We start from the raw sequence: 25,630 nt of genomic DNA on the forward strand, positions 1-25,630 counted from the left end.
TCCGAGATGTGTTCCGTCCTCAGGGGGCTGATGTATTACCTCCCCACAGGTCATATGATTGTCCTATAGACCTGTTGCCAGGCACCATGCCACCACGAGGGCATCTTTATAATCTCACTGGACCTGAGGTTCAGGCTCAGCGGGAGTATATTAAAGAGAACCTTGAGAAGAATTTAATTCGTCCATCCACTTCCCCTGCTGGAGCTGGATTCTTCTTTGTGGAGAAGAAGGATGGAGGCTTGAGACCTTGCATCGATTATCGTGCCCTTAATCGGATTACGGTGAAGAATCGGTATCCACTGCCTCTGATTGATGATCTGTTTTCTCAGGTGGCAGGGGCCCGAGTCTTCACCAAACTCGATTTAAGGGGTGCTTATAATTTAGTTCGCATTAGAGAGGGTGACGAATGGAAGACCGCATTTAATACCAGAGACAGGCATTACGAGTATCTCGTGATGCCTTTCGGTCTCTGTAATGCTCCCGCGGTCTTCCAGGAGTTCATCAACAATGTTCTCAGAGATTTCTTGGATAGATGTGTTGTTGTCTATCTAGATGACATACTAATCTACTCCTCGGATCTGGTCTCTCATCGGAGACACGTGTGTCAGGTTTTCCAGAAGCTGAGGGAGAACCGCCTCTATGCCAAACTTGAGAAGTGTCTGTTTGAGGTGAAGGAGTTGCCTTTCCTGGGGTACATTATCTCAGAAAAGGGATTGGCTATGGACCCATCCAAACTTTCTGCTGTCTTGGATTGGCCTCAACCTAAGGATCTTAAGGGGTTGCAGCGTTTCTTAGGCTTTGTCAACTTCTACCGCAAGTTTATTAAGAATTTTTCTGCGATAGTAGTACCTCTCACCAACCTCACTAAGAAGGGAGCTAATCCTTCTAAGTGGACGAGAGAGGCAGTCAGAGCCTTTGAGACGCTGAAACAGGCCTTTTGCACGGCACCAATTCTTACTCATCCAGACACCTCCAGACCTTTTGTTCTCTAGGTCGATGCCTCAGAGGTCGGTGTAGGGGCAGTTCTCTCACAGTATTCTGGGGACCCCGAGAGGTTACATCCCTGTGCCTTCTTCTCTCGGAAGCTCTCTCCAGCCGAGTGCAATTATGATATCGGCAATAGAGAGCTTCTGGGAGTAAGATTGGCTTTTCAAGAGTGGAGACATTGGCTAGAGGGTGCAGAACATCCCATCACGGTTAACACTGACCACAAAAATTTGGAGTATCTAGAGAGTGCCAAAAGACTCAACTCCCGACAAGCCAGGTGGGCATTGTTTTTCACCCGCTTCAATTTCCGCCTCACTTATAAACCAGGTTCCAAAAACGTGAAGGCAGATGCCCTGTCAGGGCATCTGCCTTCACGTTTTTGGAACCTGGTTTATAAGTGAGGCGGAAATTGAAGCGGGTGAAAAACAATGCCCACCTGGCTTGTCGGAACCACTGATCCACCACCGGTGAGTCAGTGGAGGGTCCGGCCAAAGAAGAGAGTCTTGGATCCCTGCCCCCCACGCACCTGAACGGAGACATCTTAGTGGAAGCATCTGCCTTCACGTTTTTGGAACCTGGTTTATAAGTGAGGCGGAAATTGAAGCGGGTGAAAAACAATGCCCACCTGGCTTGTCGGAACCACTGATCCACCACCGGTGAGTCAGTGGAGGGTCCGGCCAAAGAAGAGAGTCTTGGATCCCTGCCCCCCACGCACCTGAACGGAGACATCTTAGTGGAAGCATGCGCAGATGCTTCCACTAAGATGTCTCCGTTCAGGTGCGTGGGGGGCAGGGATCCAAGACTCTCTTCTTTGGCCGGACCCTCCACTGACTCACCGGTGGTGGATCAGTGGTCCCGACAAGCCAGGTGGGCATTGTTTTTCACCCGCTTCAATTTCCGCCTCACTTATAAACCAGGTTCCAAAAACGTGAAGGCAGATGCCCTGTCCCGCTGCTTCCCTGAGGCTGCTTCCGTCCTGGACTCTGAGCCAGAAACCATTCTCCCAACTAAGTGTTTTCTTGCTGCCCTGGGGGCCGCAGAAGTAATGGAGGACTTGTCCTCTCTTCTTGAGCCCTCACAGGCAGAGAGTCCACCTGACAAACCCGAGGGTCGATGGTTCGTACCCATTAACCTTCAATTGGAGGTCATCCGACAGCTTCATGACTCAAAGTCTGCCGGGCATTTGGGTGTTAAAAAAACACTTGCCCTTGTTAAACGTCACGTGTGGTGGCCCAACATGTCCGTGGATGTTAAGGCCTATATCCAGGCATGTACTGTTTGCGCCAGATGTAAACCGTCTGCCCCTTCTGGAACTTTACTCCCACTGCCTATTCCCCAGGCTCCATGGACTCACATTTCCATGGATTTCATCACAGATTTGCCAAGGTCCTCTGGAAGTACGGTAATCTGGGTAGTGGTGGACCGTTTTAGTAAAATGGCCCATTTTATCCCACTCCCTGGATTGCCCTCGGCCAGAGAATTGGCAGATCTATTCTTGAATCATGTCTTTTGATTACACGGAGCGCCGGATGACATTGTTTCAGACAGAGGAGTGCAATTCATCTCCCGCTTCTGGCGTTCTTTCTGCTCCCGATTGGGTATTAATTTGTCTTTTTCTTCTGGTTTTCACCCAGAGACCAACGGTCAGACGGAAAGGACTAACCAGACCCTGGAGCAATATCTCCGGTGCTTCGTGTCAGACTGCCAGGAGGAATGGGCAGCGTATCTACCCTTTGCGGAGGTTCTACCCTTTGCGGAGGTGGCTTATAATAACTCTGAGCATGCTTCCACTAAGATGTCTCCGTTCAGGTGCGTGGGGGGCAGGGATCCAAGACTCTCTTCTTTGGCCGGACCCTCCACTGACTCACCGGTGGTGGATCAGTGGTTCAAGGATAGACGTCCCATTTGGTCGTCGGCCCAGCGGAATCTCCGCAGTGCGGTGGCGCAACAGAAGAAATTTGCTGATCGTCATCGCACCGTAGAGCAAAAGTTTAAGGTGGGAGATCAGGTGTGGGTCTCCACCCGGAACATTCCGCTGCGTCAGCCATCTTCCAAGTTGGGTCCTCGATTCATTGGCCCATACCCAGTGACACAAAAGATCAACCGAGTTACGTACAAGGTTGCTCTTCCACCGTCGATCCGAGGAGTGAACACCTTTCATGTTTCACTTCTCAAATCGTCAGCCGACTCCGCTCCCTTCATTCAGACCCCATCCCCGCTGGAGGTCCAAGGGGTAACAGAGTTCGAAGTGAACAGAATTTTGGACTCTCGTTTTGTCCAAAGGTCTCTTCAATACTTGGTGGACTGGAAGGGTTTTGGTCCAGAGGAGAGATGTTGGATACCTGCTCGCCAGGTGCATGCGGATGAGTTGGTGGCAGCCTTTCACCGGGATAATCCGGGGAAAGCTTGCTTGGAGTCTTCAGAGCCGCCTCCTCGAGGGGGGGGGTAATGTAAGATCCTCACCTGCTTTGCACTCCAGGGGAACCAAGAGGGGTCCTCGTGGAGTTGCGGGACAGGTTATGCGTGTCTCTGATGCACCAGCGCTGACCCCTTTGCGAGCCAGTGCGGAGATGCGTTCGCGTGGACATCGGAGGGGAGGACCGTCGGAGTCCCGGGGACAGAGTGACAGAGTGGCCAGGCGAGTGACAAGACGCCGCGGCCAGGGTTGTCTCCGGTGTCTCCTGCGACTTCCGTTTCCGCATCTGGGTCCACGTGCTCGCATACTCGTGCTGAGTCAATCATGCGTCCGTGCGTACGCACGAGGGCAGGTTCGCAAAGGGATACACGGTCGCGAGTACGCGCTTCTTATGCACTTCGTCGACCAGTGGCGCATATTATACTGACTCACAAGAGCAAAGTGGATTAGGGAGCCAGCCATGGGTTAATCAACTTGTGATTGCCTTAGGCCTTGTACTCAGGTGCAGGGCAATTTGTTCACCTATGGTAGTGGACACTTGGCACCCTGGGATTGGTCAGCAGGCATTTAAAAGGAGGTCTCTCAGGGTGATCAGTGCCCACTGTTATTTTCCCTCAACCAGGTATAGGTCACAACTCCTAGTGACTGAAGACTGCCAGGAACTTTGTCCTTACAGCGGACCCAAGATCTGGAGTGACTCGACTGCCAAGTGCACAGCATCATTCAGCACTGGTTGGGACTATTCCTGGAATCTCCTTGCCTGGTTTTTTGTTATTATTCCTTGTTACCAGCAAGTGTCCTGGACGTTTATGTTTCTGGTGAATAAACACCTTTTTGCTTTCATCACTGGTCTGTTTGTTGGTGCCTTGCATTACAGTAATATTATCGCATAGCGAATTAAACTTAGCTGTCTCTATTGTCAACTTTCCTATTTGATTGCTAGAATTAGCGAAGTTGACGAATATGGAGCTAAAACGAAGATGGAGAATACTTCGTTATCTTCATTTTGTGGAATATGACGAATACATTCGTTATATTCGTTTTGTGGAATATGACGAATACATTCGTCATATTTGCTAATTCTACCAAGCCAACCATAGTAAACCAGGTCCAAGTTGAAATTGCAATGCGATTAATTCAAGTTATAATAATCGAATTGCGATTTCAACTTAGAGCTGTGTTTCTAATGGGTCAGCTTGCTAGAATTAACGAAGTTAACGAATATGCAATATAGCAGTGCTAAGTTGAAATCGCAATTCGATTAATTCAAGTTATAATAATCGAATTGCAATTTCAACTTGGACCTGGTTTACTATGGTTGGCTTGGTAGAATTAGCGAATATGACGAATGTATTCGTCATATTCCACAAAACGAAGATAACAAAGTATTCTCCATCTTCGTTTTAGCTACCTATCAGTCAACTTCGCTAATTCTAGCAATCAAATAGGAAAGTTGACTATAGAGACAGCTAAGTTTAATTCGCTATGCGATAATATTACTTTGCTTTTTTTTTATAAATAGATTATAATAATTATCAAGTATTATAATTATTCTATTTATAAAAAAAAAGCAAAGTAATATAATCGCATAGCGAATTAAACTTAGCTGTCTCTATAGTAAACTATAGAAAAATGACGAATTTCATCGAAATCGAATATGGCACCTCCCGCTCATCACTATTGCCGAGTAAAAACAGGATTCCTCCCTGCTTCTTGACTCATTGGCCAACAAGCAAGAAGCAGGGACGAATCATGACTTTAAATGGGAAAAATGATGAATATTCTAAAAAACTAATATATAGCACTATATCGAATATATCTTCTAAAACAAGAATATATAGCAATATAGCGAATATTCGGAAAAAAAAACGAATATAGAGCAATTTAGCTAATATAGTGCTATAATCTTCTTTGTCTAATGCCTCATGCACACGACAGTTGTTTTTTGCATCCGCAAATTGTGCGTCCGCAAAAAAAATTGATGCGGCATCCGTTTTTTGGGGAGAATTCGTTTTTTTCCACAGATCCCTTGTAATAAATGCCTATCCTGGTCCGCAAATGTGAAAAAAGTAGGACATGCACTATTTCTTTTGCTGAAGGGGAACACGGACGCGGAAGACAAACGGATCAACTATCAGCATTTTTTTGCTGACCCATTGAAATGAATGGGTCCCCATCCTATCCGCAAAAAAAAAACGAACGAAGGCCGGCGTCCCGTCGTGTGCATGAGGCCTAATAGTTGTAATTTTTTTCTCATTTGAAGTTCAGATTGGAAAAAAAATTCAACTATTGAAAAAAAAGACTATAGCACTATATTAGCTAAATTGCTCTACATTCGTTTTTTGTTTTTTTGAATATTCGCTATATTGCTATATATTCTTGTTTTAGAATATTACGAATATTCAAAAAAACATATATTCGATATAGTGCTATGACTCATTGGCCCACAAGCAAGAAGCAGGGAGGAATCATGTTTTTGCTCGGCAATTGAAAAATTTGCGATAAAAATTAGCATTCCGAAAATTCGCATATTACGCGATCATTACCTTGTCGATTTTTTGAGGAAAAAAATCGTAGAATATAACGAATATTCGAATTCGCGAATATTCGCCGAATATTCTACAAATATTTGCAAAATATTGCGAATTCGAATATGACCCCTGCCGCTCATCACTAATAGGGACCGACGGAGATCTAGCCGAGAATCGCTACCTGCAGCGACATTTGTTCAGTCGATTATCTCGACATATACGCTGGGTTGCAGCCAGATCTCCGTCGGTCTCCATTATAGTTAATGGGGCCAGCGTGCATGCAGGAAGGTTCCGACAATACCAGATCCAGAGATCCCCAGCAGGAACAGCCTGCCAGGGCTCTTAAACTCTATTGTGAAACTAACCTTACCCAGTAGACCAGCCATCACAAGTGTGCCACTGTCAACGTCACTCAGATTCTCAAAGGGAACCTGAAACATTGCACATGGTGTCTGACTGCAGTTAGCATGTTATAGAGCAGGAGGAGCTGAGAAGATTGATGTATAGTTTTATAAGAACAGATTCATTATAACTTGTAAATGTATTAATTTATATTCCTGCGTATTCTGGGCCGTGAAGTTAAGGTGGGATTGACAGCCTTCCCTCTATGACGGCATATAGAGATAGCAGAAAAAAAGAGGAAGGAAGCTCAAAGTACCAAACTAATGATTAGAAAAAATATTTTATTATATACATGATTAAAAACACACATATAATTGATGCCAAGGACAAGGTAGGGGGAACAGGGAGGAGAAAACGAGCGCCACCCTGGACGAACACACTGGTCACAAAGTGCATGTAGTAAAGATAATACTAAGATCATGAGAGGAAAAACACATCTATGTAGGGTACAATGACCAACTCATGAGTCCAGTGTACAAAAAAATTATATATATTGAATAATAGGAGGTGAGTAAAGACCGATAAGAAAACCCACCATGGCTGTAGTGCATAATATGCTGGAACACTGGCAGTACAGAAATATACAGGCAGTATAACAATAAATAAAGGCCAAGTGAGAGGTCTCAACATCGGCAGCACAAAGCCATGGCAGGGAGACTGTGATCTGAAACTCACCAAGGAGGGACCAAGTGTTGGGGATGGCGCTACCCCAACGCGCGTTTCGGCGTGCCTTCGTCAGGGGGTAGCGCCATCACTGTGGATGCTTATTGGTTCAAGTCTCCTTGAACCAATAAGCATAGCACTTACTTGTCCCCAGGTGTGTTGGTGGGTTGGCGCACCCAATTCGCACACCAGGACATCCGGTAATCCCACGGCCGGCGTCCCGTCGACACGCCCATATCACATGACTTCTTCAAACAAAGGGAGACAGGATATCTGACAACAAGATCCGATTCATAAGCAAATATCATTCCTATTGGGATGAAATGAGGAATTGTCTAGCCTCACACTGGTCGATTCTACTGACCGATCCGGTTCTGGAAAGACTCTTACCACCACGACCTCTGGTCATAGCAGGTAGGGCCAACACCCTGCGGGACAATCTGGTCAGAGGCTATCTTCAACCAGCTCTCCCCCGCTTTCCAGGACAGGGTAATCCCAAGACTGGTTTCAGACCGTGCGGCAGATGTGCTGCATGCCCCAATATGGAGCGTGCTTTTGACTTCGTAGACTCTTCTGGCACCAGAACATTCAGGATCAACCAAACCCTCACGTGCTCCAGCACACGAGTGGTATATTATGCCCACTGCCCCTGCCCCAAGATCTATGTAGGTCTTACAACTCAAAAACTTAGGGTCCGTGTGAGAGAGCACGTGAGGGATATCCTGAATGCACAGGAATTAAAGGAAGGCGAGGTCCTCAAACCCATTGCGAGGCATTTTAGGGAGTTCCACTCGTGCAATCCGAAGCTCCTTAGAGTGAGGGGGATTGATTGTATACAGGTGGATCTCCGTGCGGGAAGTGTATCCAAGAGGCTGGCTCAGTGTGAGAGCCGCTGGATTTGGACCCTGGGGACACTACGTCCCGGGGGCCTTAATGATAATCTGGGATTCTCTGCTTTTTTGTAACCGCTGGGCCCACAACTGTGGATTCCATCATTTCTTTTAACAGCATGTGTGTTATTCATTTACAAATTTTATTGACTTTTTGTATTTTGTCTTCTTTTTCAGCACTTCATTATTTTCTTGTAGGGACGTCTGTTATCTATTATTTTCTCTATTCGATCCGAGATAGCATTGTCAAATACATTGACGGACCCGCTCTGATACTATATTGTTATCATGTATGGTGACAGAGTACTACAATGTGTTTATGCATCATGTATCTATTATCTATTACTTTCCATCCCCATTTAATGTTTATCTTTTATTATGCATTATTTCATGTTATCTTACTTTCTGTTACCTCATCACTTTCACTCTTTTTACACATCATTTAGCACATTCACTCTTCTTTTTCCCCATCAACACTCATTTTTATGCAAATATTCACCTATGATTCTCTGAGGTTCATATTTTATGGTTTCATATTATTTATGTGTTCATCATTGCATTATGAAACACGATGGTGCTCACCATCATTAACTTATGCTAAATTATTCTTTAATTCTTCGTAACCTCTTTACACACACATTCGCGCACATGCACTTTTGCACTTTTTTATGTACCCCTATATTTAGGGCACATTATCTACATTCAGTCACGGCATGTAGATTATGCTTTTTGCCACTTTATTGATTTGTTATTATTCTTTTTAATCATTTCCATGTAATAATTGATCTGTTTATTGTCACGATCATGGTTTGGATTTATTTATTATTATTATTTTTATCCTTAATCATGACCGATTGATGTATTTGCTATTGTTAATCATCATCATGGACTGTAATCTTCTTGATCATGAACTCGAATTGTATTCTGGCTCCTATTCATTATTCTTTATCTTATTATTATTGACACTACTTGAATCATGATTTGTTATTTATCTCAATCATGTCTCTATTATGTTTATGATTTGTGTAACTACTGTCTATATATATTTATCTTACAATTACTCACCATATAGATGAGGACATTATAAGTACTCCTTATTATGTTACATGATGAGTGGATGTCCGGTTCTTCATAGCATTGATGCATCTGCTGGGCCATTGTATGCTACATCTTTTGTTATAACAACGTCCTGTTCCTCCTCCCCTTCTGTGTTGCATGCGCACGTCATTGGTCACTGCCTCCGGTGCTTCACGCCCGTGCGTCCATACGTCATGCCGCCCGATCAGGTGACTAGGTCATGTGATATGGGCCTGTCGACGGGACGCCGGCCGTGGGATTACCGGATGTCCTGGTGTGCGAATTGCGCGCGCCAACCCACCAACACACCTGGGGACGAGTAAGTGCTATGCTTATTGGTTCAAGGAGACTTTAAATACCTGGTCCACAGTGATGGCGCTACCCCCTGACGAAGGCACGCCAAAACGCGCGTTGGGGTAGCGCCATCCTGGTCTTCTTTCACACTTGGTCCCTCCTTGGTGAGTTTCAGATCACAGTCTCCCTGCCATGGCTTTGTGCTGCCGATGTTGAGACCTCTCACTTGGCCTTTATTTATTGTTATACTGCCTGTATATTTCTGTACTGCCAGTGTTCCAGCATATTATGCACTACAGCCATGGTGGGTTTTCTTATCGGTCTTTACTCACCTCCTATTATTCAATATATATAATTTTTTTGTACACTGGACTCATGAGTTGGTCATTGTACCCTACATAGATGTGTTTTTCCTCTCATGATCTTAGTATTATCTTTACTACATGCACTTTGTGACCAGTGTGTTCGTCCAGGGTGGCGCTCGTTTTCTCCTCCCTGTTCCCCCTACCTTGTCCTTGGCATCAATTATATGTGTGTTTTTAATCATGTATATAATAAAATATTTTTTCTAATCATTAGTTTGGTACTTTGAGCTTCCTTCCTCTTTTTTTCTGCTATCTCTATATGCCGTCATAGAGGGAAGGCTGTCAATCCCACCTTAACTTCACGGCCCAGAATACGCAGGAATATAAATTAATACATTTACAAGTTATAATGAATCTGTTCTTATAAAACTATACATCAATCTTCTCAGCTCCTCCTGCTCTATAACATGCTAACTGCAGTCAGACACCATGTGCAATGTTTCAGGTTCCCTTTGAGAATCTGAGTGACGTTGACAGTGGCACACTTGTGATGGCTGGTCTACTGGGTAAGGTTAGTTTCACAATAGAGTTTAAGAGCCCTGGCAGGCTGTTCCTGCTGGGGATCTCTGGATCTGGTATTGTCGGAACGTTCCTGCATGCACGCTGGTCCCATTAACTATAATGGAGAACGACGGAGATCTGGCTGCAACCCAGCGTATATGCCGAGATAATCGACTGAACAAATGTCGCTGCAGTTAGCGATTCTCGGCCAGATCTCAGTCGGTCCCTATTAGTGATGAGCGGCAGGGCTCATATTCGAATTCGCAATATTTTTCTAATCATTAGTTTGGTACTTTGAGCTTCCTTCCTCTTTTTTTCTGCTATTACACTCGGAGCTTGTACCGAGTTATTTTCTTTCGGATATCCCAACGCATTTATATGATATATATGTAGGCACTGTCCTCTCTGTGTGCGTTAGGGGTTATCCGGGGTCATTCCTCTTTTTTCTGGCATATAGAGATAGCTGTCAATCACAGATAGGACCGCCTCCTTGACTTCAAAGTCCAGAATGAGCAGGAATATAAATGAATAAAATACAAGGTATAATTAATCTTTTCTGCACAACTATATATTAATCTGCGCAGCTCCTACTATTCTATAACATGGTGCTTGTAGCTGACATTGCATTTTCATGGTGACAGATTCCCTTTAAAAGGCCAATTTTCTGCTTCCAACACAAGTACAAGAACCGAATGTTCATTTGTTGCCTAATATATCCCATCCCTTGTCAGTTACTACCGTCATGAGATAATCCAAGTTATTCACTTCAATGGTAATAATGTTATAGCGGATCGGCTTATATATTTGTTGCCAAGTAAAGAAGTGAACTGCAAAAAAAATAAATTCTATATTCCTTTATTCCTGTCTCATTTTGTCTGCAATCAAAACTGTGAAATTGTATAATAATCAGCCGTTTCCCTCTTCTTCTCACAAAACTGTGTCTGGCCGTTAGGCAGTAGTGAGGAGCTGCAGGGGTCATATTCGAATGCACTATTTCACGAATATTTTTTAAAATATTCGGCAAGTATTCGCGAATTCGAATATTCGTTATATTCTACGATTTTTTTACTCGAAAAATCGTCAAGGTAATGATTGCGTAATATGCGAATTTTCGTAATGCAAATTTTTATAGCAAATTTTTCAATTGCCGAGCAAAAACATGATTCCTCCCTGCTTCTTGCTTTTGGGCCAATGAGTCATAGCACTATATCGAATATATTACTTTTTTGAATATTCTTAATATTCTAAAACAAGAATATATAGCAATACAGCGAATATTCGGAAAAAAAAAAACGAATATAGAGCAATTTAGCTAATATAGTGCTATAATCTTTTTTTTCAATAGTTGAAATTTTTTTCCAATCTGAACTTCAGATGAGAAAAAAAATTACAACTATTAGGGCTCATGCACACACACGACAGTTGTTTTTCTCGGCCTCTGTTCCTTTTTTTTTGCGGATAGGATGGTGACCCATTCATTTCAATGGGTCAGCAAAAAAATGCTGATAGTTCATCCGTTTGTGTTCCGCGTCCGTTGTCCGTGTTCCCCGTCAGCAAAAAAAATAGTGCATGTCCTACTTTTTTCACATTTGCGGACAAGGATAGGCATTTATTACAAGGGATCTGTGGAAAAAAACGGATCCTCCCAAAAAAACAGATGCCGCATCCGTTTTTTTGCGAACACACAATTTGCGGACGCAAAAAACAACTGTCGTGTGCATGAGGCCTTAGACAAAGAAGACTATAGCACTATATTAGCTAAATTGCTCTATATTCGTTTTTTTTTCTTCGAATATTCGCTATATTGCTATAAATTCTTGTTTTAGAATATTACGAATATTCAAGAAAACGAATATATATTTAATATAGTGCTATATATTTGTTTTTTAGAATATTCATCATTTTTCCCATTTAAAGTCATGATTCCTCCCTGCTTCTTGCTTGTGGGCCAATGAGTCATTGGGCCACAAGCAAGAAGCAGGGAGGAATCATGTTTTTACTCAGCAATTGAAAAATTTGCGATAAAAATTTGCATTATGAAAATTCGCAATAAAAAAATCTCGAATATTCTAAATTACGAATATATATCGCTATATTCTAAATATTCGCAAATTTTCGAAGTACCTATATTCGCGATAAAAATTTGCAATTCAAATATTCGTGATCAACACTATTAGGCAGCTGGCTGCAGAAATAGCTTCTCCCCATTTTTTTGCTTGAAATGTCAGACCAGGACTGCTAAACTGCACCTCCACTGATGAGCTCTGCCCTGAACCAAAAATCAGGGGAGTAGAAGGAAATGAACTCCTGTGTTCTACAAGATTTCGCCAAATGCAAGGAGCTGCATCAAAACTGCAAACTGATAAATGGCGAGGGCAAGTTTTTTCTTCATTTACCTACTTTATGTAATTTGTTTCTAGGTGTCGCATTTGTGAATTATTTCACACTGCCACATAGACACGTGATACATGTGAGATTCATCTAACGCTGTATAAATATCTAACACGTCTGGGACTCTACAAGCCAAGGTGACGGACGGAGGACACAGAAATGAGGTTACCTCACAGAAGTAACAAGTATTATACAACATTAAGATATCCAGCTTGAGAGATGTAAAGCAAACAAACCAAGATGATGTTACAAGATGGTATTATTGCCTGGAGAACAGCGATACGTTTTAGTAAGAGGACTTCTTTTTACCTTACTGTGGCTGGACGTTTTCTGAGTTGCCCAAGCTTGTGAATTTATTCTTGCTTTGGTTTTGGTATGAGCAAGATTGCCTGGATGGATACAAGAAAATTTACTTTATACACAATATTTAATCAAAGGAAAACTCCATACAAAACTGACCAACTCTTTTGTGCCCACGGCAGGTCCTTCAGTAGGCAAAACACAATAAGCTTAGACCGGCTGTCCACACCTGCACAGGAGCCCAGGCTGGATGATTAATCTGGTGCAGGGATTAGACACTTCTTTTTGACACTGTACTAACTTTTGGTTGATTTACTTTGAGACATATTTGTATGCCAGAATTGTGGTGCATAATGGTGCATCTCAGGCCTACCCCTTTCTTGTATCGCTTTGCTCCTTTCCACTAAGTCCTGATTCTTCTCACACATATTGGAATAAAATGTAGAAAATAGGAAAATATATTTACAAGTGGATTAAAGGGGTTCTCCAGGTTTTACATATTGTGTTGACCTACACTAAACACAGGATATGTCATCAATATGAGATCGGCGGGGAACCGCATTACGGCACCGCTGCCAATCAGCTGTACTAAGACTACGGCTCTCTGTGAACGCTTAGGCCTCTTCCTAGGCCATGATACATCTCGTTCATCGGTCACATGGGCTCGGCAAAGCTCATCCCCATACCAAGCACAGCCACAAAACAATGTACGGCGCTGTGCTCGGTAAGCTGTGAAGAGACCGTGGCACTCACAGGAGCATATGGCCCCTTCAAACAGCTGATCACTGGGGGTGTTTGAAGTCAGACCCCTCCTGACCTCATACTGATGACCTATCCTGAGGATAATCATCCATATGTAAATGCCAGAGAACCCCTCTAAAGTATGACGACATACAAAAGATACATTTATTATCAAAAAGTTCCATAGCTAACACTGAGTGTTCCACCAAATATACAATATTCTTATACAATATGCTTCGAATCCGTGGCTTCCCTTTGGATAGAAGTAAAGGGGTTGTCCAGCCCCTTGAAATTATAGCTTGCAGTGCTCCAACATATCAAACTGAGGAATATTCATCTTACTCATCCCCCACTGTGCCATTGCTTCCCAGATCTCTGTATCCTTGCCTCCAGTGATGACATTTCAACATGAGCATGTAACCACTGCAGCCAATCACCGAAGCAAATTGAAAGGAGGCTAGGATACAGAGACCAGAGTGGGACCCAAGAAGTGGCAGCTTGACACTGGTGGGCAATTGGTAAGGTGGGTATTGCTCATATGGTTTATAACACTGATTAAGTTTTTGGAAAAAATATTTAATCGAGATGGACATCTCTTTAAATTATAAAATTCTGACTGCATGCAGCCACCACAAGAGGGAGCTAAATGCATATGAATTTATTTATGGAAGAGGCATTTTTGTCAGAATCTTCCCTATCTATTTGGACCTCGTAGCAGTTATGTGGACTGTCACTGTGGTACGTAGGCTCATGGTCTTCTTAGTAGTGTTTTAGCTGGAAATACAGTACAATAAATCAGGTAAAATTGGCAGTTGTGTTCTCTACAAGGTTTATGTTTACTTTTATCACTCACTTTGAGATTAAGCTTTCTTTGAAATTGAAAATTCTGAGAAATGGACCTACCTGTTCTTGTTAGTGGATTAGTTACCAATATACGAATGAGATTATTTTCAGACGACCGTAGAAGAAGGACAATGTCAGTGGGCAATGAGTCTCTGTTTTTTTCAAGGAAACCAGCTGCACTGTAGAGAACCTTAAGATAAAGCACATTGGTAAAAGCCGGGCATAAAACTGATTAGAGGGTTTCATTGTGAACGAAGATATTTCAATTCTTCAAGCAATTTATTGCAAGAAGGGAGAGTTAGTCAGGGAAAACACAAACTCATTATAATTTTTCCCTCGTCTGATGTCTGAAAATGTAGTTAAAGCAAAAGTGTTTGACATAGAATGAAATGTATATTGACGCTTATGTCTTCTGCTGTGACCACACGAGTCAGCAGATGAGTTTTATGATCCAATCCTATCAGATAGTTCTTGGAATGTCAGTATTAACTATTATTAGAATTCCAAGTGCGCCTGACACGCATGCATAAACTTTTGTCAGATGAGTGTACTAGATGCTGTAGGGGCCGAGGGACACTGATACACATGATTTGGGGGTTTCTGGTTATTGCAGAATTCTGGATGAATGTCCATGCCTATCTAAATTCTCGACTCGGTCTCCCGGCAGTTATATCCCCAGAAATTAGCCTACTGGGCCTCAATAATGAAATTTCACATTCAGAAACAGTAGGGGTATGGGCCGATATTGGATGTGTACTACTCCTAATTGATATGCATTGGGAACTGTTACCTTACATTTGAAACTTATCCCCTGTCCACAGGATGGGAGATAAGTATCTGATCAGTGGAGGGCTGCCCACTGCCCCCCTTCCATCAGTTATGAGAAGATAGGGTCACCTCATACAACCATGCGGGAGGTCTATGTTTGTTCTACTGCCTATGTGGAAGTGGATGGAGGTCGGCATGAGCTGTGGTGTCCAGGGCTGGAGTTACAAATGATGCTCTGGTGGGCCTCAGCTCTGACACAAAAAACACAGACAAAGGCAACCTTTTTTTATGCTGACTGGAGCGAATCACTTGCAAGTAGAGTCCATTTCTCATGAGACATTTTAATTTTTTGGTGTGCAATAATAACTAAAATAATTAAGAGGCAAATTTTCAGGTTGGTCCAAAATATCATTAGTTTGACATTTGGTCTCCTGCCCCATAGTAGATACAGACTTGTGTTTTCTGAATTTCAGGTTGATCCCTTATTTGAATTTTTCATTATGTTCTGCTGGTGGAATATGTAAAAAACTCAACTCGAAATAGGAGCTTTATATTAGACCATAGCACAACATATTTTTAGATTTATTCTTTCTTGGGACACAAATACTTTAATACTTAAGCCTTAAATTAGTATCTTAAATGTCTCTTTATTGTCCCCTGATAATAGGCTGATAACAGGGTGGCCCGCTGCTGGCACACCAAGTGAAAAGCTATCTGTGGCGGGACCTGATAACAAGTGTTCAATTTCCCTGCAGTGCCTCCAGAGAGGAAATGAAGAATTACACAGTTCTCAATTAAATCAATGGGCCATGTGTGTAAAGAGTGTACATCCTGGATCAGAGAAGACAGACGAGATAAAATGTATAAACTGAAAATTCAGAAGGATATTTAAAAAAAGTTTCAACCCCCTTCAAACTAAGATAAACTGCAGTGACTACAAGTGTGCAGTAATTTATTTTCAATTGTAGTATTATAAATCATGGCTGGACATGTATACTATTGTTTTGACCTCTTCAAAGTATTGTGAATATAATGAGAAACGGGCAAAATGTAATTTAAATGGAAATATGGAGCTTTAAGACATGGTTGTATAAAAAAAAAAGAATGTTAATTTGAATCATTAGACTATACTGTGAAGGTTTTCCTAGAGTGGAACAATATTACACTCCATATGATTATGAGGGATGGAAATAATAGAAATCGGGCAATGTACAGGGTACTTGAGAATTTAAAGCTGTCAGGACATTAAAGGAGGATTCAGATCATAGACATGTATGGCATTTCCACAGGATATGCCTTAAACATCTAAGAGATGCAGGTCCCACTTCTGCAACCTTCATCTATGTTCAGGAAGAGGGTCCCCAACAACTGTCCCACTAGAGAGGTGGCCACTAGCCACTGCATCTAGGCAGAGAGCGGAGAGGTGGCTTTGGAAGTGTTTGGTTCTATCGAGAGATGAACAAAGTTTAGAAAAATGCGATTTGGCAGCTTCGCCGAAGTTTACCAAGAAATTTGATTTGTTACAAATTAATTACTCACAAATAACTATAAACCAGGTATACCCAGGCCACTCTGCCTAATCATATTCTTTGCACTTGGGGGCCCAAACTCACTGTTAAGACTTGGAAGTTAACCCTTTCCTAACCACCAACAGTAAATTTACATCAGCAGCAGGGCATTTAAAAATGGCACTTACTGGTGAGTGCAATGGACGCCAGGTGTCTGCTGTTTTAAAGAGGCACTAATGTCTGCAACTATTTAGATGCTGTGATCGTCCGGGTGTGCTCCGGCACCCCCAATGGCGATTGGGGGAGCCAGAGCGTGTATGCAGCAGCCCATGTCCTCCTGTGTGATGGTACCAAAGATAGTACACAGCATTGAGGCAGGAAAACGTTCCTCAAAGCAATACATTTGAGGGATCCACAACAGGGATGACGATAATCCCTCCATAAGGTCCGGGACATCTCCCTACTATGAACCTAGTGGTATTTTACTTTTAAAATTATTTGAGTTAAGCCAAGATGGCAGAACATGGTGGATGGATCAAACATATTCTCTGGATTATTGCAACAACACTATCCCTAGCGCATGAGCGCTTGCCACATCTCTCTGTATGCTGAGATCACAGGACAATGGCGGAGACCGCGCGGGATGAGGCTTTTATAGGGCTGTGACATCACAGGGGATGGTTATCTGTGGATTGGCTGGCTGCATGGCATTATGGGTGATCTCGTGTTCCCAGGCTTCTTAATTTTACTTTTTAACACATACAGCCACTATTTTTGGAAAACCTGATTATTTATCACAAAGCACAAGGAAATTTGGCTTCATTGCGAATCGAAGTTTTCCTAAACTTCGGATCGAATTCCGCTTCGAATGCTTCGCTTCAGTCAACACTATGCCTGTCCATTAACTTCTATAGGAGTCATATAAACAGCTGGGCAAAGTTTAAATGTAATTCCCATAGAAGTCAATAGAGAGAGCTGTCCAAGTGCAGAACCACTTCTCCATTCATCCTATGTTGGTGATGGGGGCCAGTGACTGCCTCAATGGGTGAGGCAGGAATCAGGGGACCTCAGAATTAGAGAAAAATGTAGGTCCTGGAGGTGAGACCTGCATTTATTAGTCATTTATAGCATGTCCTGCAGAATAGAGACTGCAACTGCATCCCCCTCCTCCCCCTGTGCCTAGAATTTACCATTTCACACTATGCAGATATTCTGGGAACCAAAATAGTTTTTTGAACATTTTCAGGTAGCCTGCAAGCAGACAGAATTCAGAAATTCAGGATGCTGAAAGCTAAGGAAGATGGTTGTTAAACCTTGTAAGCAATATTTACAAACTTTTGTCAATTCACTTGTAATGACAGGTACACTTCATATAGAAATTTCCTCATGTAATGCTCTTATGGTAATTGCTCCCATGGAACTCCATGGGACTAATTTTTACCTTTCCTGCATAATGATGAATTCCAAATGTTATATCCACTCTTTTTGGCCTCCAAAAATATTTGGATTTTAAGTTGTCTTCAAATTTTTCTGTAAATTATGTAAAATGTCGTGAGCAAATGCCATACAATTTAGAGAAGTAAGAGATCACAGACAAATGTCTCTCTACTTATTGTAGTTCAAGCTTTAGCTGTAAACCGATAATAACCCAGCCACTATAAAATATTGGTTGCTTTGGCTTCATAACATCTATACTCCATAACTTCCCAAAAGTGAATTTAGCAAATTATGAACCGATAACAATTCCCATTATAGATGGGATTTTTATACACATAGGGGCACATTTATTAAGACCTGTGTTTTAGACGCCAGTCTTAATAAAGCCCTATAGCTGGGAGTGGATCCGCCGAAGATCTAAAGAGGCGCTGACCTCTCCATAACTTTGGCGCATCCATTGCCAGTTCTAAATGTAAGACAGCTTCTGAGCGGTCTTACATTTGGACCATTTTCTACGCCTATAAGAAGGGTAGAAAATGGTGAATGAGATGGGCCTGCCAGTCCGCCCCCTTCCCCGCCCAAAATTTTAGACCTGGCGTGAGAACGGAAAAGTCGCAGATCTGCACCAGAAATATGCCTAATTTAGGCATATTTCAGATTAGTAAATGACCCCCATATTATATAAACAGCGACCTGCATTCTATTCATTATTCACATTTTACAATTATTACAATGATTGTATATTTTGTATTTAACAGTGTTTCATTTGATTTTGTAAACAGGTTGTTGCTTTTACACTTCATGACCATTGTGTACACAAATACGTACTACATACCTACAAGGGTTTGATCAGTTGCCCTAGGAAATTTAATTTCCTCATCAAGAAGAGAAAGTAAACCCATTGGTTTTTGCAGGAACATATCTAATAGTGGCCTGTTATCTTCATACTCAATGACTCTTGCATCCACATCTTCATTTAAATATTCATTCTTAAAAATAAAAACAAATGTATTAATGTCTTAATAACCATGTAAATACTGTATATCAATCATACAATCCATAAAAGAATGTGTCTGAAATGACATCTTTGTTTTCTGACTTCAGAGAAGTGTTGTCAAGCTAAATTTTTTATTTTTAGTGGACAACTGGTCCAAAGGTCCAATTTTTTTCTGGACAAATTGAAAAACATATGAAGATTATAAGTAAAAAGTCTGCTATTTTTAAAGAATACCAAGGAATTTTTGGACGGTTGGCAAGACTGCTTCACACAAACACATAAAAGATGAGACAATTTCTTACAATCTGTTTCCTTCTGATTCGTCCGAATCGGCAAAAAAAATTATAATCCAGTTTTGTAACAAATCAGTTCTACTCAAATTGCAAGTGCTTTTAATGGCTGAGAAATGAAAGAGAGAGAAAATGAGAGAGAAAGAGAGAGAGAGAGAGAGAGAGAGAGAGAGAGAGAGAGAGAGAGAAAGTAAATCTTTATGGAGAGTGCCTTGTAGACCATGCTCCTTTGGGTTTCTGGGAAAAAAGATAAGCAAATTAGCTTAGTAACACATTGACTGTTGAATTTGCCTTTTCTAAATAAAAAAAATGTTTTCATCATCACATTCCAAGTGCTATAATTGTTTTGTTTTTGTTTTTTCATTGATGTAGCCACATGTGCATTACTTTTATTTTTTTGTGGAACAAGTTGTTTCTAATACAGAGAGAGAGACAAACCTAGTATAATACTCTGGGTTTCTGGGCAATATATATGTGTTGTCTGGGGAGTACTCTGTCATTATGGAGAATGCCTAGTATGCATAGTATGTGTGTGGAGCATTGTAGGCCAGGCAACACTTCTCTAGGTTTCTGGGAAAGATATATATATATATATAAAAATAAAAAAAATGAACTGGAATGCAAAATTGATCAAGCAGCTCTACATTTGGCATCTGTTTTGTTTTCGTTTTCCCTTTAACTAATTTCACAGGTAAGGATGGGCACATTTCTAGACTGTTGATGCCGCAGTTATTGCTATTAATGTTCAATAACTACCATTTACGCATACGCACAGCGATATAATCTCACAGTGCAGAGACAATGGCCCCTATATAGCAATAACAGATTTGCATACAAGCGTGGGAGTATGACTACATGCAACACTGAAAAGAGAATGCATGAAAGCCGTTTTTTGGCGGATTAAATGCTGACCCATTCACTTCTATGGGGCCCTTTTCTATTCCACGGTTCTGCAAAACAAATGAAACTATACTTTTTCGTGTCCTATACTTGTCCGTGTAAATCAGGACATGGCCCCATTGACGTCTATGGGTCCGCAAAAATACTGAATGCTATCTGTTTTTTTGCGGATACTTTTTTTGCGGATCCGCAAAAAAACGGATAGCATTCAGTATTTTTGCAGACAGCATACGGCCGTCTGAATGAGCCCTAAGCCATACACATAAGATAGCTGTCACCTGAATGCTAGTTCAGCCAATAACTATCACTCCTGATCCCCTCATACATCAGCCTGTTAGCTCGGCCAAACAAGCATGCATTCTCAACAGTAAAAGGCGCCTTCAGACTTCTTAAGTAGTGTCTTATCTCCCCGAAAACAAAAATAATCCAACTGTCCAATCCTTATCTACCCCAGCATCCACCCATGGGTCCAGCTGACATACTGTACATCTAATTAGAGTTGAGCGAACACCTGGATGTTCGGGTTCGAGAAGTTCGGCCGAACATCCCGGAAATGTTCGGGTTCGGGATCCGAACCCGATCCGAACTTCGTCCCGAACCCGAACCCCATTGAAGTCAATGGGGACCCGAACTTTTCGGCACTAAAAAGGCTGTAAAACAGCCCAGGAAAGAGCTAGAGGGCTGCAAAAGGCAGCAACATGTAGGTAAATCCCCTGCAAACAAATGTGGATAGGGAAATGAATTAAAATAAAAATTAAATAAATAAAAATTAACCAAAATCAATTGGAGAGAGGTTCCATAGCAGAGAATCTGGCTTCCCGTCACCCACCACTGGAACAGTCCATTCTCAGATATTTAGGCCCCGGCACCCAGGCAGAGGAGAGAGGTCCCGTAACAGAGAATCTGTCTTCATGTCAGCAGAGAATTAGTCTGCATGTCATAGCAGAGAATGAGGCTTCACGTCAGCCACCACTGCAACAGTCCATTGGCATATATTTAGGCCCAGCACACACACAGGCAGAGGAGAGAGGTCCCGTAACAGAGAATCTGGCTTCATGTCAGCAGAGAATCAGTCTGCATGTCATAGCAGAGAATCAGGCTTCACGTCAGCCACCACTGCAACAGTCCATTGTCATAAATTTAGGCCCAGCACCCAGGCAGAGGAGAGAGGTCCCGTAACAGAGAATCTGGCTTCATGTCAGCAGAGAATCAGTCTTCATATCATAGCAGAGAATCAGGCTTCACGTCACCCACCACTGTAAGAGTCAATTTTCATAAATTTAGGCCCAGAACCCAGGCAGAGGAGAAAGGTCCCGTAACAGACAATCTGGCTTCATGTCAGCAGAGAATCAGTCTTCATATCATAGCAGAGAATCAGGCTTCACGTCACCCACCACTGTAAGAGTCAATTTTCATAAATTTAGGCCCAGAACCCAGGCAGAGGAGAAAGGTCCCGTAACAGACAATCTGGCTTCATGTCAGCAGAGAATCAGTCTTCATATCATAGCAGAGAATCAGGCTTCACGTCACCCACCACTGTAAGAGTCAATTTTCATAAATTTAGGCCCAGAACCCAGGCAGAGGAGAAAGGTCCCGTAACAGACAATCTGGCTTCATGTCAGCAGAGAATCAGTCTTCATATCATAGCAGAGAATCAGGCTTCACGTCACCCACCACTGTAAGAGTCAATTTTCATAAATTTAGGCCCAGAACCCAGGCAGAGGAGAAAGGTCCCGTAACAGACAATCTGGCTTCATGTCAGCAGAGAATCAGTCTTCATATCATAGCAGAGAATCAGGCTTCACGTCACCCACCACTGTAAGAGTCAATTTTCATAAATTTAGGCCCAGAACCCAGGCAGAGGAGAAAGGTCCCGTAACAGACAATCTGGCTTCATGTCAGCAGAGAATCAGTCTTCATATCATAGCAGAGAATCAGGCTTCACGTCACCCACCACTGTAAGAGTCAATTTTCATAAATTTAGGCCCAGAACCCAGGCAGAGGAGAAAGGTCCCGTAACAGACAATCTGGCTTCATGTCAGCAGAGAATCAGTCTTCATATCATAGCAGAGAATCAGGCTTCACGTCACCCACCACTGTAAGAGTCAATTTTCATAAATTTAGGCCCAGAACCCAGGCAGAGGAGAAAGGTCCCGTAACAGACAATCTGGCTTCATGTCAGCAGAGAATCAGTCTTCATATCATAGCAGAGAATCAGGCTTCACGTCACCCACCACTGCAACAGTCCATTGGCATATATTTAGGCCCAGAACCCAGGCAGAGGAGAAAGGTCCCGTAACAGACAATCTGGCTTCATGTCAGCAGAGAATCAGTCTTCATATCATAGCAGAGAATCAGGCTTCACGTCACCCACCACTGTAAGAGTCAATTTTCATAAATTTAGGCCCAGAACCCAGGCAGAGGAGAAAGGTCCCGTAACAGACAATCTGGCTTCATGTCAGCAGAGAATCAGTCTTCATATCATAGCAGAGAATCAGGCTTCACGTCACCCACCACTGTAAGAGTCAATTTTCATAAATTTAGGCCCAGAACCCAGGCAGAGGAGAAAGGTCCCGTAACAGACAATCTGGCTTCATGTCAGCAGAGAATCAGTCTTCATATCATAGCAGAGAATCAGGCTTCACGTCACCCACCACTGTAAGAGTCAATTTTCATAAATTTAGGCCCAGAACCCAGGCAGAGGAGAAAGGTCCCGTAACAGACAATCTGGCTTCATGTCAGCAGAGAATCAGTCTTCATATCATAGCAGAGAATCAGGCTTCACGTCACCCACCACTGTAAGAGTCAATTTTCATAAATTTAGGCCCAGAACCCAGGTAGAGGAGAAAGGTCCCGTAACAGACAATCTGGCTTCATGACAGCAGAGAATCAGTCTGCATGTCATAGCAGAGAATCAGGCTTCACGTCAGCCACCACTGCAACAGTCCATTGTCATAAATTTAGGCCCAGCACCCAGGCAGAGGAGAGAGGTCCCGTAACAGAGGATCTGGCTTCATGTCAGCAGAGAATCAGTCTGCATGTCATAGCAGAGAATGAGGCTTCACGTCAGCCACCACTGCAACAGTCCATTGGCATATATTTAGGCCCAGCACACACACAGGCAGAGGAGAGAGGTCCCGTAACAGACAATCTGGCTTCATGTCAGCAGAGAATTAGTCTGCATGTCATAGCAGAGAATGAGGCTTCACGTCACCCACCACTGCAACAGTCCATTGGCATATATTCAGGCCCAGCACCCAGGCAGAGGAGAGAGGTCCCGTAACAGAGGATCTGGCTTCATGTCAGCAGAGAATCAGTCTGCATGTCATAGCAGAGAATGAGGCTTCACGTCAGCCACCACTGCAACAGTCCATTGTCATAAATTTAGGCCCAGCACCCAGGCAGAGGAGAGAGGTCCCGTAAAAGAGGATCTGGCTTCATGTCAGCAGAGAATCAGTCTGCATGTCATAGCAGAGAATCAGGCTTCACGTCAGCCACCACTGCAACAGTCCATTGTCATAAATTTAGGCCCAGCACCCAGGCAGAGGAGAGAGGTCCCGTAACATACAATCTGGCTTCATGTCAGCAGAGAATCAGTCTGCATGTCATAGCAGAGAATCAGGCTTCACGTCAGCCACCACTGCAACAGTCCATTGTCATAAATTTAGGCCCAGCACCCAGGCAGAGGAGAGAGGTCCCGTAACAGAGGATCTGGCTTCATGTCAGCAGAGAATCAGTCTGCATGTCATAGCAGAGAATCAGGCTTCACGTCAGCCACCACTGCAACAGTCCATTGTCATAAATTTAGGCCCAGCACCCAGGCAGAGGAGAGAGGTCCCGTAACAGACAATCTGGCTTCATGTCAGCAGAGAATTAGTCTGCATGTCATAGCAGAGAATCAGGCTTCATGTCAGCCACCACTGCAACAGTCCATTGGCATATATTTAGGCCTAGCACACAGGCAGAGGAGAGGTTCATTCAACTTTGGGTAGCATCGCAATATAATGGTAAAATGAAAATAAAAATAGGATTGAATGAGGAAGTGCCCTGGAGTCCAATAATATATGGTTATGGGGAGGTAGTTAATGTCTAATCTGGACAAGGGACGGACAGGTCCTGTGGGATCCATGCCTGGTTCATTTTTATGAACGTCAGCTTGTCCACATTGGCTGTAGACAGGCGGCTGCGTTTGTCTGTAATGACGCCCCCTGCCGTGCTGAATACACGTTCAGACAAAACGCTGGCTGCCGGGCAGGCCAGCACCTCCAAGGCATAAAAGGCTAGCTCTGGCCACGTGGACAATTTAGAGACCCAGAAGTTGAATGGGGCCGAACCATCAGTCAGTACGTGGAGGGGTGTGCACACGTACTGTTCCACCATGTTAGTGAAATGTTGCCTCCTGCTAACACGTTGCGTATCAGGTGGTGGTGCAGTTAGCTGTGGCGTGTTGACAAAAGTTTTCCACATCTCTGCCATGCTAACCCTGCCCTCAGAGGAGCTGGCCGTGACACAGCTGCCTTGGCGACCTCTTGCTCCTCCTCTGCCTTGGCCTTGGGCTTCCACTTGTTCCCCTGTGACATTTGGGAATGCTCTCAGTAGCGCGTCTACCAACGTGCGCTTGTACTCGCGCATCTTCCTATCACGCTCCAGTGCAGGAAGTAAGGTGGGCACATTGTCTTTGTAGCGTGGATCCAGCAGGGTGGCAACCCAGTAGTCCGCACAGGTTAAAATGTGGGCAACTCTGCTGTCGTTGCGCAGGCACTGCAGCATGTAGTCGCTCATGTGTGCCAGGCTGCCCAGGGGTAAGGACAAGCTGTCCTCTGTGGGAGGCGTATCGTCATCGTCCTGCCTTTCCCCCCAGCCACGCACCAGTGATGGACCCGAGCTGCGTTGGGTGCCACCCCGCTGTGACCATGCTTCATCCTCATCCTCCTCCACCTCCTCCTCATCCTCGTCCTCCTCGTCCTCCAGTAGTGGGCCCTGGCTGGCCACATTTGTACCTGGCCTCTGCTGTTGCAAAAAACCTCCCTCTGAGTCACTTCGAAGAGACTGGCCTGAAAGTGCTAAAAATGACCCCTCTTCCTCATCCTCCTCCTCCTCCTCCTGGGCCACCTCCTGTTCCATCATCGCCCTAAGTGTTTTCTCAAGGAGACATAGAAGTGGTATTGTAACGCTGATAACGGTGTCATCGCCACTGGCCATGTTGGTGGAGTACTCGAAACAGCGCAACAGGGCACACAGGTCTCGCATGGAGGCCCAGTCATTGGTGGTGAAGTGGTGCTGTTCTGTAGTGCGACTGACCCGTGCGTGCTGCAGCTGAAACTCCACT

General features: G+C 43.4%; 1 protein-coding gene across 1 annotated transcript in view; it reads right to left on the reverse strand.

Moving 5' to 3' along the window:
• LOC122923805 (myosin-IIIa-like) overlaps nucleotides 1-25,630 on the reverse strand; it is a gene marked incomplete at its 5' end in the record, with an annotated part of 178,509 nt that overhangs the window by 85,511 nt on the left and 67,368 nt on the right. The window contains 5 exons of the mRNA XM_044274649.1: nucleotides 12,687-12,728; nucleotides 12,827-12,906; nucleotides 14,462-14,591; nucleotides 18,119-18,207; nucleotides 18,950-19,103. Of these exons, the coding sequence (XP_044130584.1) occupies nucleotides 12,687-12,728; nucleotides 12,827-12,906; nucleotides 14,462-14,591; nucleotides 18,119-18,207; nucleotides 18,950-19,103 (495 nt within the window). The remainder of the gene's footprint in view (nucleotides 1-12,686; nucleotides 12,729-12,826; nucleotides 12,907-14,461; nucleotides 14,592-18,118; nucleotides 18,208-18,949; nucleotides 19,104-25,630) is intronic.

Source organism: Bufo gargarizans, unplaced genomic scaffold (assembly GCF_014858855.1).
Source record: "Bufo gargarizans isolate SCDJY-AF-19 unplaced genomic scaffold, ASM1485885v1 original_scaffold_1950_pilon, whole genome shotgun sequence".
Lineage (NCBI taxonomy): Eukaryota > Metazoa > Chordata > Amphibia > Anura > Bufonidae > Bufo > Bufo gargarizans.